Source organism: Marmota monax, unplaced genomic scaffold (genome assembly GCF_021218885.2).
Source record: "Marmota monax isolate L192 unplaced genomic scaffold, Marmota_monax_Labrador192_F-V1.1 WCK01_AAM20220418_F8-fsc00061, whole genome shotgun sequence".
Taxonomy (NCBI): Eukaryota; Metazoa; Chordata; class Mammalia; order Rodentia; family Sciuridae; genus Marmota; species Marmota monax.
This window is the reverse complement of record NW_026695230.1, coordinates 6,975,790-6,991,014: the sequence shown is the minus strand read 5'-3', so window position 1 is coordinate 6,991,014 and position 15,225 is coordinate 6,975,790. Positions and strand designations below refer to the sequence as shown.

Below are 15,225 nucleotides of genomic sequence, written 5' to 3'. Positions count from 1 at the left end.
ATCCTATCTGATCATAATGGAATGAAACTGAAAATCAACGAAAAAAGAAGGAAGGAAAAAGCATACATCACTTGGAGAATGAACAATAGGTTACTGAATGATCAATGGGTTATAGAAGACATCAAGGAGGAAATTAAAAAATTCTTAGAGATTAATGAAAACACAGACACAACATATAGGAATCTATGGGACACATTGAAAGCAGTTCTAAGAGGAAAATTCATTGCTTGGAGTTCATTCCTTAAAAAAAGAAAAAACCAACAAATAAATGATCTCATACTTCATCTCAAAATGCTAGAAAAAGAAGAGCAAAACAACAGCAAAAGAAGTAGAAGGCAAGAAATAATTAAAATCAGAGCTGAAATTAATGAAATCGAAACAAAAGAAACAATTGAAAAAATTGACAAAACTAAAAGTTGGTTCTTTGAAAAAATAAATAAGATCGACAGACCCTTAGCCATGCTAGCGAAGAGAAGAAGAGAGAGAACTCAAATTACTAGCATACGGGATGAAAAAGGCAATATCACAACAGACACTTCAGAAATACAGAAGATAATCAAAAACTATTTTGAATCCTTATACTCCAATAAATTAGAAGATAGTGAAGGCATAGATAAATTTCTTAAGTCATATGATCTGCCCAAATTGAGTCAGGAGGATATAGACAAACAGACCAATATCAATCGAGGAAATAGAAGAAACCATCAAAAGACTACCAACTAAGAATAGCCCAGGACCGGATGGGTATACAGCAGAATTTTACAAAACCTTTAAAGAGGAACTAATACCAATACTTTTCAAGCTACTTCAGGAAATAGAAAAAGAGGGAGAACTTCCAAATTCATTCTATGAGGCCAACATCACCCTGATACCTAAACCAGACAAAGACACTTCAAAGAAAGAAAACTTCAGACCAATATCTCTAATGAACCTAGATGCAAAAATCCTCAATAAAATTCTGGCGAATCAGATACAAAAACATATCAAAAAAATTGTGCACCATGATCAAGTAGGATTCATCCCTGGGATGCAAGGCTGGTTCAATATACGGAAATCAATAAATGTTATTCACCACATCAATAGACTTAAAAATAAGAACCATATGATCATCTCGATAGATGCAGAAAAAGCATTCGACAAAGTACAGCATCCCTTTATGTTCAAAACTCTAGAAAAACTAGGGATAACAGGAACATACCTCAATATTGTAAAAGCAATCTATGCTAAGCCTCAGGCTAGCATCATTCTGAATGGAGAAAAATTGAAGGCATTCCCTCTAAAATCTGGAACAAGACAGGGATGCCCTCTTTCACCACTTCTGTTCAACATAGTTCTTGAAACGCTGGCCAGAGCAATTAGACAGACGAAAGAAATTAAAGGCATCAAAATAGGAAAAGAAGAACTTAAATTATCACTATTTGCAGATGATATGATTCTATACCTAGCAGACCCAAAAGGCTCTACAAAGAAACTATTAGAGCTAATAAATGAATTCAGCAAAGTGGCAGGATATAAAATCAACACGCATAAATCAAAGGCATTCCTGTATATCAGCGACAAATCCTCTGAAATGGAAATGAGAACAACCACTCCATTCACAATATCTTCAAAAAAAATAAAATACTTGGGAATCAACCTAACAAAAGAGGTGAAAGACTTATACAATGAAAACTACAGAACCCTAAAGAGAGAAATAGAAGAAGATCTTAGAAGATGGAAAAATATACCCTGTTCATGCATAGGCAGAACTAACATCATCAAAATGGCGATATTACCAAAAGTTCTCTATGGGTTTAATGCAATGCCAATCAAAATCCCAACAGCATTTCTTGTAGAAATAGAGAAAGCAATCATGAAATTCATATGGAAAAATAAAAGACCCAGAATAGCAAAAACAATGCTAAGCAGGAAGTGTGAATCAGGCGGTATAGCGATACCAGACTTCAAACTATACTACAGAGCAATAGTAACAAAAACAGCATGGTACTGGTACCAAAACAGGCGGGTGGACCAATGGTACAGAATAGAGGACACAGAAACCAATCCACAAAACTACAACTATCTTATATTTGATAAAGGGGCTAAAAGCATGCAATGGAGGAAGGATAGCATCTTCAACAAATGGTGCTGGGAAAACTGGAAATCCATATGCAACAAAATGAAACTGAATCCCTTTCTCTCGCCATGCACAAAAGTTAATTCAAAATGGATCAAGGAGCTTGATATCAAATCAGAGACACGGCGTCTGATAGAAGAAAAAGTTGGCTACGATCTACATACTGTGGGGTCGGGCTCCAAATTCCTCAATAGGACACCCATAGCACAAAAGTTAATAACTAGAATCAACAAATGGGACTTACTCAAACTAAAAATTTTTTTCTCAGCTAAAGAAACAATAAGAGAGGTAAATAGAGAGCCTACATCCTGGGAACAAATCTTTACTCCTCACACTTCAGATAGAGCCCTAATATCCAGAGTATACAAAGAACTCAAAAAATTAGACAATAAGAGAACAAACAACCCAATCAACAAATGGGCCAAGGACCTGAACAGACACTTCTCAGAGGAGGACATACAATCAATCAACAAGTACATGAAAAAATGCTCACCATCTCTAGCAGTCAGAGAAATGCAAATCAAAACCACCCTAAGATATCATCTCACTCCAGTAAGATTGGCAGCCATTATGAAGTCAAACAACAACAAGTGCTGGCGAGGATGTGGGGAAAAGGGTACACTTGTACTTTGCTGGTGGGACTGCAAATTGGTGCAGCCAATCTGGAAAGCAGTATGGAGATTTCTTGGAAAGCTGGGAATGGAGCCACCATTTGACCCAGCTATTCCCCTTCTTGGTCTATTCCCTAAAGACCTAAAAAGAGCATGCTACAGGGACACTGCTACATCGATGTTCATAGCAGCTCAATTCACAATTGCAAGACTGTGGAACCAACCTAGATGCCCTTCAATAGACGAATGGATTAAAAAAATGTGGCATTTATACACAATGGAGTATTACTCTGCATTAAAAAATGACAAAATCATAGAATTTGCAGGGAAATGGATGGCACTAGAGCAGATTATGCTAAGTGAAGCTAGCCAATCCCTAAAAAACAAATGCCAAATGTCTTCTTTGATATAAATAGAGTAACTAAGAACAGAGTAGGGACGAAGAGCATGAGAAGAAGATTAACATTAAACAGAGATGAGAGGTGGGAGGGAAAGGGAGAGAAAAGGGAAATTGCATGGAAATGGAAGGAGACCCTCAGGGTTATACAAAAGAACATACAAGAGGAAATGAGGGGAAAGGGAAAAATAATACAAGGGGGAGAAATGAAGGTCAGTAGAGGGGGTAGAGAGAGAAGAGGGGAGGGGAGGGGAGGGGGGATAGTAGAGGATAGGAAAGGTAGCAGAACACGACAGTCACTAGTATGGCAATACGTAAATCAATGGATGTGTAATTGATGTGATTCTGCAATCTGTATATGGGCTAAAAATGGGAGTTCATAACCCACTTGAAGCAAAGTGTGAAAGATGATATATCAAGAACTATGTAATGTTTTGAACAACCAACAATAAAAAAAAAGAGTAAAAAAAAAAGAAATAAGGTTTTGCAGAAATATCAAGTTAAAATTATTTCAGGCTGGATTAATACAGAACTTCATTCAATTACTTCTATCCAAACAAGAAGAGGGAAATGTGGGTATGGAGACAGACAAGGAGAATCTCATGAAAGGGGCAGAGACTGGAATAATATGCCTAAAAAGCCCAGCATACAAGGATTGCCAATAGTCACCAGAAACTAAGAGGCAGTCTCAGAGTGATTGTGCCCTGTGACACCTTGATTTAGGATCCTTAGTCTCTATAACTATGAGGAAATAAATTCATGTTGTTTTAAGCCATTCATTTTGGTATTTTACTTTGGCAGCCCTAGGAAACTAACACACCTTCCTGAATATGTCTACTGTAAAATCAAATGAATCTCTAATCCATGGAATTTCAGATAGTGTAGGCTCCCTTCTCCAAAAATTGTTTCCACCTATAAACCTCACTAAAAACTTTGGAGATTGTGACAAAACCAAGATATTCCATCACAGCTGAGTGAACGAGTGGGACCATCTAAATCATTGAATAAGGAACTACTAAATGGACTTTCTCCTTTAACAATGTGAACAAAGATAGTGGTATAATGTTTGCCTAGGTAGGCCCAGGTTCCATCCTAGCACCACACTACAAAAAAAAAAAAAAAAAAAAGGAAGAATCCGAATGAAAATATACAGCAATAGTAACAAGCAAGTAGTAGTCCTGGGGCTACAAACTCCTATAGACTCAGAGCTACTGCTAGCATCATATCCAAGCAGAAGTTGTAGAAAAGCAAAAGCCATGAGGCCATGAACCCCTCTCTACAGAAAGAACAGATGTTCAGAGGCAACAGAGGCTGAGAGATGGGGGAAGACAAAGAATAAGAAGAACCAGTGAGTGTGGCTGCCTGGTTCCTGATGGTGTCTCAGTCCCACTAAGGAGTCGAGACTATGACAGGCAACAGGAAGTCACAGAAGATTTGAGGTAATGACATGATTTCACTCTATTATTTTACTTAGTGTTCTGCCTGTCCTACCATCCCATCTATTTCCCTTGCTCACAACCCATGTATCCAGAAGTCAGATTCATCTGGGAATCAGTGACCTTTGGAATGACTCTAATGCCTTCAGTTTAGGAAATCCAGATTTTGTCATGTTCCAATATAGAAGTATTGTATTTAGAAACTGAAATGGCAGTTAACCAACTGGGACTCAGATGATGCTGACTTCTATATTCCTGAACAACTCATACCATAGGCAGCCCTGTGGCAATTACTATGGACACAACTCTATATTTGGAGCAGCAGCTAACAAGACATTTGGCCAGTGCCTTGTCCTCCAGTAAAGACAGAGCTGAGAGGAATGCAGCTTTTCTCATCATCAAAATAATACAATGTGTAGGTAGGGTGGTGATGGAAAAAGAAGAACAATTATTCTTATAAGAGGTCACCTGTAAAACTTAGGAATCTACCTGATTGTGTTTCTGCAGAAAATTCTAAAATCTGGCAATAGTAATGTCATGTTATAAGCTTTAAGGACAAATTGTAATAATGCAGAAGAATACTAGGAACCTAGTCTTTTAGCCAATAAAACCTTGGTCATTGTATTTCCTGTGAAGTGATGAATATTCTAGAGCTCAGTTCATGATCACTGTTAAGTTCAAGTTTTCCCTAAGATTTTAGTTTTTCTCAGCTGACTTTGTACCTAGCAACAGCCAAATTTATACAGAACTTACTGTATGCACATTAGATACATTCTTTCATTTAATCCTCATTTTACAGATGAGAGGATGGAGGCTCAAAGTGATGTCTTCCTAGGAGGATGAAGAAAGTGAGCCCTACAACACATATCCTACCTTGATTCCCCAAAAAGGTGTGAGATTGAAAATAGCTTTAAAAAAACACCATTATGAAGGTTTTGTTTTTTGGGTTTTGTTGATTTGATTTGGTTTTCTCTTTCATATATTTACATAAGTTCAAGTTTAAAAGACCCTGAACCTACAGCTAGTTCCTGGGCTCTGAACTTAGTTCTTGCCAGTGACTGTATTGACAAGGTCACAACAAGGAGACAGCACTGACTTTATTATTGGATGTTTGCAGCCTCTGCTTTTTAACATTCACTGGCCTGATATACTCAGACAACTGCTTATGCTCCCTGAGCCATAGTCAATGAAGTGTGACACTCATCCCTGCTCTACCTAGATCACCAGGCAGTTAAGAGTCCCAACAGTTATGAATCTCAAAGTGGAAGCTAAAGTGTTTTGCAAACTATGCAGAGCCATAAATGGGATCCTTTAATGTATTTGTGGATTAGCCCATGTTAGGAGATGTGCTAGTGTTAGGAATATACATAAAAATGAATGACAATTGTTAATTCACTCAGCAACTGAATACTGAGGGGGCTCCCATGGGCCCCGTACTGTGCTATGCATTGGGAACACATTTAGGTCTGAGAGAGGCACAGATTCTGTGCTCACAGAACAGCTCATGGAATATGGAGAAAATAGATGCTCTAGGGGCTGGGGTTGTGGCTCAGTGGTAGAACGCTCGCCTCGCATGTGTGAAATCCTGGGTTTGATCCTTTATTTTGTGTCCATGTATAACTAAATAAAGATATTGTGTCCATGTATAACTAAATTTTTTTTTTAAAAAAAAATAGATTCTCTAAATGTGAATGTAAAAAAGTTCCATAGGACCTGTTGTAGAATTAGAGGGTGCTAAGGAGTCAATTAACAGGGAGGGCATCCTAATCTGGTCTAGAAATGCAACCCATATTAATGGTGGTTCTTAGAGTATCTCAGGACTAGATCTTGATAATTTGTACAGGATTTTTAACATTTCTCAGTGCTGCTTTTTTTATGAGTAGAAGACAAGAGATTGCACAAGACTTAAGAATTCCTGCCCTGTCTCCTTTTCACCAGTTCTTCTTTTCATCTATTTCTCTGTCTCCATCAGAATTTGCCTCCTTCAAATTGAACTCCCAAAGAGCAGGGGCTGTGTTGTCCTCCACTTTACTCCCAGGTCTTAGCTGTAGCTGAAACATATCAGGAGCTCAACAAACATGTGTTGCCTATAGGACAGCAAACACATATCCTATCCAGCCTTCCAGCTTGGTGCCCCAGAATAGTGTGATTTCCTAAGTGGTGTTTCTAAGTAGCTCTATGTAGACAGATTTTTTTTTAACTTGTTATGTATTTACTTATTTTTTGACATTCAAAAGGATCACTTTGGTGCACTATCAAAATAATTATATCCACAAACTTCAGTTCAAATAAATGCCACTGTCCTGTCCAGGCATGTGGAAGAAATGAGACCAGAATTAGAAGTTTAGTCAAAACAAATCAGTAGTCACACATATTATGACAGCTGGGATTATCAGACCCTTCTATGGAATTTTTAAATCAAATAATTGTTAGATATTGTAGAATCACTTCTTAGAATAATTTGTGGAATTGAGCCACCTTTAACATCACTTTATGGGCCATTTTTTCAGTTGTAATCATTTTATTTGGACATTTCTTTCTAAACTTCACCATGTGCCAGACATTGTGCATGATGGAAATAAAAGCCCAATGTACACTAGTAGTCCATGGCCAAGGAGAAGAAAGAGAATCTGCCCAAGAACTACAAAGCTGGCTATGAGAGGAAGGTACACAGGAGACCATTTGATTAAAAAGTCTCTCTTGCTACTACATAGTAAGCCCCAGAAAGCCTGGGAGCCAATTTCTCTGTGTTGCTCAAGATCCCAACACTGAACAGTGCCTGGTACATATCAGGAATTTAATGTATTTCTTGTAGAATGAGGATAGTGTTGCTTATAGGAAATCAAAAAGTACTGGGGGTACCAGAGAAGCAGAGGTTAGTCTCAGCTGGGAAAATTCCATAATCAAAGCTAAAAGGGATCATAGAGATTAGTGCTTCCAGCTTAATAATAATAAGAAAACATTCACAGAGAGGGGAAGTGATTTGCCCAGGGTCACACAGTTATGGGCTGAATTCTCCCCCATGCCCCCAAAATTCATACATTGAAAGCCCAAACCCCTGCTACTTCAGAATAGACTATATTTGGAGTTAGGGTCCTTAAAAAAACACACTTTAAAAATGAGGTCATTGGATGGACTTTAATCTAATTTAAGTGGTGTCCTTATAAGAAGAGAAAGTTAGGACTCATATGTGCAAAAGATGAGACCATGTGAAGAAACAGGAGGAAGACAACCAGTTACAAGCCAAGGAGGGAGGCCTCAGAAGAAATCAACCCTGCCAATATTTTGATCTCAGATTTCCTGGCTTCAGAACTACAAGACAATAACTTTCTGTTGTTTAGGCTACCTAGTCTATGGTACTTTGGAAGGTCGCCCTAGGAAACTTATATACACAGAAAGCAATATATAAGTTGGTCTAGAAGCCAGGTCTGCTGAATCCTTGGCCCTTCCCATGACAGCACTCAGCTGGGAGATTTAGTTCTCTCCTCCATACCCATTCCCGAGGAAGGCAATGACAATGAAAAGGAAAATAGCTAACCCATATACAAAGCCTAGAATGAACCAGGTTGTCCTCTACTCTTCATTTATTAGCTCACTTAATTCTCTAGACAGCACTGTTAAGTAAGTTCCGTTATTGTCCCATTCTTACAGATGATGAAATTGAAGACCAAAGAGATTTAGCAACTCTCCTAAGCACACAGAGCTACTAAGGGCTGGAGCTGGGATTCCAGGCATGGCAGGCAGCTTCAGGAATGCGCTCCTATAATCACGCTATTTTATTGGGGTGGGTCTGTAAGGCAGAGGCAGTCTCAAAGATGAGAGTTAATGGGGACACATAAAGGCATCACTGTGTTTATTTTCATATAACATTATTATTCTAATCTGAAATAGCTCATTGGAGGCATAAAAACAAAGGCAGAAGGGAATAAGGAATCTGACTAGGAAGTGGAATATTAGAATTTATTTGCACTAGAATCTTCCAATATGTTAGAATATCAATATAAAATCATTGAAGTAGCAGCTTTCAAGCCTCCCTAAATTCAATAATACCTTCATCATAAATCCTTGAAAATGAAAGAACCAAACTACTTTGACTAAAGCACAGGAAGAGAACTGAGTTGAATCCTCTCTCTCTCCACTTTGGGTTTATGGAATCAGTCTAAATCTCTTTCCTCTTCTGAGAGACGAGAAAAATAACACCCATCTCCTGGATTAGACATAATTCATGGAAAACACAGGCACACATAGTAAGTGATCAAAAAACAGCTTTGATTAGGTAAAGGAAATGACCACACCCAAAGCTTCTGTTTTCTGTGAAACCTTGACCAATGCTTGATCCTACTCAGTTCTAATTACTTGCTCTTTCTTCTGGCTCTTAAAGGAAGGTGTTGAACTTCTATTTGTCACTCAATTTGTCCTTCCTTGTATTACTAAAAGTTGATGACACATCTGTACATCCACCCATCCACTCAATACAATTGTGCTGAATAGTTTTCAATGCCATGAGGGAACTGGGAGTTCACAGATGAAAAAACATGGTTCCCATTTTCAGTAAACTTGGGCTTTGAGGGTAACCCAGGGCTTGTGTAACCAGTCGGCAGGTGCACTAAAATAATCATAAGAGTTTTATAATTTAATTGTATCATAGGAGTATTTTTCATGGGAAAATTCCGTACTTTGTTGGATTTCTAGACACTTATTTTACGGTTTAACCTTATTTTTATAGAATAAGAGAGTCAAAATATTTTCAGTTCATCAGATTTTCAGTTCTTTAGCTTCTAAATGCCTTAATCCGGTTTGGTTTGGCATCAGACACATTAAGGAATAATTCAAAAAACTGTGCTAAGCGGGAAAAAAAGCCCCAACGTATTCTGGGTGCCCATGTAGAAGAGCTTCACGCCCCCATGGGTGCTCCCCGAAGACAGGAACGAAGACTTATTCTTACTTCGTCGTGGACCATTAAGCAGGAGAGGGCTTAAATGCCAGTTCCCCCAGACTATGAAAGGGAATAGGGATGGGGACATTAATCAGGACAGAGTTTAAATGTCAGCTCTTGCAGTCCAATTCCCGTCTAGCAGTCGCGGAGGAACTCAAGGATATTTTCTGTTTTCTATGAGGAAACAGAGTCCTCACAGAATGCGATAGAAATGACTTGCCCAAGAACACACAAACGGACAGTGACAAATATGTTCGTAGCCAACACCTATTCCATCCATAATCACCTTATAAACTTTGGCTGGGAGCTTTACATGCTTTTTCTCATTTAATTCTCCAGACAATTGCGTGAAGTAGGTACTTTCGTCTTCCCCATTTTACAGACATGGAGACTTTCACAAGGACATCTGGCATTAAGTAGCCTGTCCAGGTTTGCTCTCCACAGACGGTAGTTGACGTTGGAGTAATTCACCGACTCCTGGGGCAGGTGGCGCAGTCCGGAGCGAGCGAAAGGAGCCGGGAAGAGAGCGGAGGGGCGGGCCGGGGGCGGGGCCTTCGACTGGCGGTTCAGGGCTAGACTCCTGGGCTCCAGCCGGGTGAGGGCTGGGATTGGCTCTCCGAGGCTGATTGACAGCGCCAGGCAGGAGCCTGGACCGCGGTGGCGGAGGCGGGGGCGCGAGCAGGAAGTGGGAGTAGAGGCGGCCTGGGGCGCGCTGGCCGGCGGGCTACGGCCGCCACTTTGCCGGGGAGTCACCGCGCTGCGGGTGCCTGAAGAGATGGAGGGGCCGGGGCTGGGCTCTCAGGTGAGTGTGGCCCTACTTGGCGGTCCGGCTGCGGCTGAGAGAGGGAGGCGTGGATGTGAGGCAGCTTGGTGAGGGGCCTCCCGGGGGTGGCCGGGCCTGGGCTGGGGAGGCGGGAGCTTGGAAACGCCGAGAATGAGAATGATGCTGGGACTTCTCTCAGAGATGACAGGGGAAAGGTGGGGGCCCTAGCCGGCCCTCCCCACCTCCATCCCCGGGCCGTGGCGCCCCCTGGGACCGGTTCCCCTTGCCTGGCAGACCGCTGTGAGGCCTGGGACGGGGGTGGGGGTGGGGGGGTGTCGTCCCGGGAGAGGTGTCAGGTGACAACTCCTGAATTGGATCTACCTGTCTTGACCTTGGCCCGGAGTCTGAAGGTAGTTTCTGTTCTTCAGCCCTGGCGCCCCCGCACCCGCCTTCGCCCCACCCACTTCTGTTTAGCTCTGTTCCGGAGTGCTTGCTTACTCCTTGAAAGCAGTAAGACTGTTTAGGCTGGAGGAAGGGAGATATGTGATGGCTATCTGCAAAATTCCAGACGACTCCCTTCTTTGCATGAGGTTCATATTACCAAAAGTCATATGTAGTTCCAGAAAACGGAAGGGCCAGTAGAGGAAGTTACAGGAGGTAGTTAGCTCCAGGAGAACTACAATTTCGACTTGCTTGCTTTGAGCCTTCCCCACCCATTAGATTACTGACTGGCATATCGTAGATGCTCACTTAATGTTTGTTGAATAAACGGTGGATTCCCAGATTCTGCCAGACAGTACTTATATGACAGATATTTTATATGCATTTTTCATTCCAGAATGGAAATATCCTTAGGAATTTATCCCATTTACAGATGGAAAAAACAAAGCTGCCCCAATGAGAGTTAGGTGGTAGATTTTTCAAGCAGTTTGAAATTATTGGATTAGTTGGTTGGTCAAAAAACCTCGTCCAATCCTGAGAGTGTTCTTCATGCTCTCCTTTCTTTTAACAGTCTGGTGTATGTTTAAGTGAAGAACATGTGTAGAAAAAAATGTTAAGGTTCTTGCATTTTGAAAGAAGAAAAAATGCTTTTCAATCCACCTAGATTTTCCAAAAGCATGTAGAATCTGCACATGGAAACTGTCTCATTCTTTTTCTCATACAGCCTCAAAGAAAAGTTGGTAAGGAGTAACTATTAGGTCTTAAATACTGCCACTTATTTATAAAAGTCTTCAAGTGCTTAAAGTTCACTCCCTTCTCCTGAAGGGACGATAACCCTGCCTCATTTCTGGGATATGGAGGGAAAGAATGATTTGGAGGTGGGCATTAGTGAGGAAAGATAGGGACATTGGTTGGTTGTTAATAATAATTGCTATTGTCAGTTTTTTCAATTATAATGTAAAGACCTTACCCATAAATGGTGCTTTACAGTTTGCAAACTACTTCCCCATTTTTAAACCTCACTACCATTCTGTGAGGTGGGAAGGGATGATTATCCTAATTTTAGAGTTAAGAACTGAGGCTCAAAAAATTGAAGTCACTTGCTACAAGTCAAAAAGCAGCTAAGTGAGAGTTAAGACTTTGTTCATTCATTCATTCTATAAATGTGTTTTGAATTTCTGCTAAGAGTTAAGCACCATTCTAGGTGAACAAGACAAATAAAATCATTCCTACTGTGATTGAATTTGGTTCTCTTGAATTCAAGTTCATTGCTGCTGGGCTTTTGCCAAAATTTGTGTATACAGTCTGGTCACCAGTTTCCTTTTTGACCTCCTCTTTTCGTATTTTCTTGCTCAATTAATGAACCCCAGCCACACTGCCTTAAGGCCTTTGTACTTACTATTTGCTCTGCCCTGATATGCTCTTTCCTTGTGTATCCACAAGGATTATTGCCCCACTTCTTTCAGGTCTTGATACAAATGTCACCTCAATGTGACTTTTAATCATCATGTTTAAAATCCCAAGCCCTTCCCATCTTCACAACTACAAGCAGCACTCCCTGGCCTCCTTCATTGCTTTATATTTCTCCTTGGCATATAATATTTGGCATATTAATTGGTCCTTTCCAGTGGTCTATTTGCCCTCCACTAGATATAAATGCTACAAGGGCAGTGATTTATATGCTCCCTGCATCTAGAACAGGATCTAGTACCAGTATTTAATGAATGATCTTGCGCACTTGGAAACTTAATTCTGGTACTTTTGTTAAGAAATGTCATGAGAAATTTTAATGAATATCTGTCAGATATCAATATCTTGCCCCCTCTGTTTTATTTGATAACCAGGCAGGCTAGTGACCCTCATCCGAGTTTTGAGTGTGGTTTACACATGAGAAAGTATCCTTTTTTCTCTCTTGCTGTCCCATTCTCACTCTCGCTCTCGCTCTTAGCCTAGATCTTGGTTTTCTCTTAATGTCAACAATTAACTCCAGCAGTACTTATTTACTCTTTAAAAACATAATTTGATTATGATATTTTTGTGCAGAAGATATTACATGATACCTTATAGCTTAAAGATGTAGTTACCCATTGTATAATCAACCACTTCAGAACAGTGGTGTAAAATAGCCATTGTCATGGTCATGAACTCTGTGCTTCAGGGATTCAGACAAGCTGGTACAGGGTTGGTGTGTTTCTGTTCCACTGTGTCAAAAGCCTCACCTGGAAACACTCTTAAACTGGAGGTGGGGCTGGTATCTTCTAGGGGTGTCTACACTCACAGGTCTGGCAATTGATGCTGACTTTTAGCAGGGACAGCTACATGTGGCCTGAGCCTCAGCACAGCATGGTAGCTGGTTCTAAAAAAAAGCATCTCAAGAGACAGGAAGAGGAAGCTGCCAGTTTCCAAGACTTGCTAACTGGCATAGCATCACTTCTGCAATATTTCATTACTGAAGCAGTCACAGAGCTTAGACTCAAGAGAAAGGAACGCAGACCCCTACCTCTTGAAGGAGAGTATGAAGGAATTTGGGGATTGTGTTGTAAAAATCACCATGAAAGCTGCACATGGTGGTGCACTCCTGTGATTCCCAACAACTAGGGAGGCTGAGGCAGGAGGATCGCAAGTTCAAAGCCAGCCTCAGCAAAGTGAGGCACTAAGCAACCCAGTGAGACTCTGTCTCTAAATAAAATACAAAACAGGACTGGGGATGTGGCTCAGTGGTTAAATGCCACTGGGTTCAGTTCCTGATACCATATTTAAAAAAAAAAAAATCACCATGGATATAGCCAAATGTCTCTTACATAATTTTCATATTATCTTGTTTTATTCCCATCCCGTCCTGTAGAAGAGGCCTCTTTTTCGCTTGCTCTCACTCTCTTACTTTTTGTCTATATATTTTAATTAAAGCAACCAGAGAAATAAAACAAAACAAAATACTTGTGTTATTTTGTATCTTGAGGCATTTATGAACTGAAATCCTCAGTGGACCAAAGGAGGTAAAAGGAAACAGAGTCATAGAATACTTGGAACTAGATGGCTTTTCAGTGTATTAGGTAGTTCAGAGGTTCTTAAATATGTTTAGGAGAAGTTTTAGGGTGTCAGTGCATATCTTGAAGTTATAACCAGCCACCATGCTGTACTGAGGCTCAGGCCATGTGTAGCTATCCCTAAATTATATTAGTTTGTGTAGTTCTGAGTATTTCTCTGATTAGAGAGACCTTAGTTATAATAACCTTTTCAAAAGGACTATGACATTAGGAAGATTTAGGAATCATTGACCTACTCCTATCCTTGTAACTTTTCTGTAAAGTTGAGACTCCAAAATATTAGCTTATTTCTCAAAGATCCACAGCAGAATAGTAGCAGAATCTAGATATCAGGACTTCTGAATCAGTACTTTTTTTCATCACTATTCAGGTGATCCAGTCATGATAGTGATCTTGTTTGATTGGTTGCTGTCACCTGGAGTCCAGCCATTCTTCAATCCAAGGGCTGAAAGTAGTCTGATTTGACTGTGTTCTGAGGCTAGGGAAGAGAATATGGGCTCCTTGAAAACCAGGGTTCTCGTCATTTGTGATCATTGCCTGTGCCTAGAATAGTGCCTAACAAATAGTAGGCATTCAGCAATTATCCAGTGAATGAAGGAAGTGTGGCAGAAATTATGTCTTACTCATCTTGTGCAATTGGCCCTAGGTGTTTTTATATTTCCCTGAATGAAGATTAATGAAAACTCTTGTGAACCTTCTTGCCATCATGAGCATTTGCTTAGACTCTTGTGTTACCTTAACATTGTAGGCATCCACGTAGCAGTTAAGCTTCCGTATCCATAAGGGCAGTTTGCATGTAGCAAATTCTTCATCAGTGCACAAGTCAATAGTGACAATTATAACAGCTTCTCTTATACTTTATAGGTATATTGATTTGCCCCTTCCATTTTTCAAATGTAGAAACTGGAACCAAAAATACCATAGAGTGTCGCGACCCCTCGCCAGCAAGGGAAAACACGACACAGGATTCTTCTTTCAGCAGTTTATTCAGGCCTTGATTCATGTATCATCTTCTAGTGACCCCCCCGCCGAGCGCCCAAGCACAGCCTAATAAAGCCTCCCGCATACCAATCCCAAGCTGCCACGTGGATCTCTCTCATAGGGTGGTAAGGGATTGCGTGCCAACTCTCCAAAAAAGGAGTTGTTTATCACAGGCCACAGTGGAAGCCGGCGCCATCTTCTAATGGCGGCCACGGTCTATAAGAATGGCTCACCACAGTTCCCCCTTCTATTTTATAAAACAATGCAGGCGAAAGTAGAGGTCCTATCCCACTGTGCAGAAGTGGCTGCAGTGTATGGTTCAGTCCTAAGGAGGTCCCTTCCCTAGACCTGGTCCCATATCAGCCGACGCCTTTTTTCGTAGGGCGGGGCGTGGACGTCAAACCCGCATGCAATAGGACATGCTTTCCTTGAGGTCCGTTGAGGGATCACTCAAGTGCAGTGCCTTGCCTCGCATCCTGCATCGTGACGACGGTGAG

At 40.7% G+C, this 15,225-nt stretch overlaps 1 protein-coding gene across 2 annotated transcripts in view; it reads left to right on the top strand.

Moving 5' to 3' along the window:
• Positions 1-10,181: 10,181 nt before the first annotated feature.
• The window catches only part of Zdhhc13 (zinc finger DHHC-type palmitoyltransferase 13), a 50,729-nt gene continuing 45,685 nt past the window's right edge, over positions 10,182-15,225 (top strand). For both annotated transcript variants that reach the window (XM_058577026.1, XM_058577027.1), the window contains exon 1: positions 10,182-10,298. In XM_058577026.1, the coding sequence (XP_058433009.1) occupies positions 10,272-10,298 (27 nt within the window). In that variant the 5' untranslated portion in view covers positions 10,182-10,271. The remainder of the gene's footprint in view (positions 10,299-15,225) is intronic.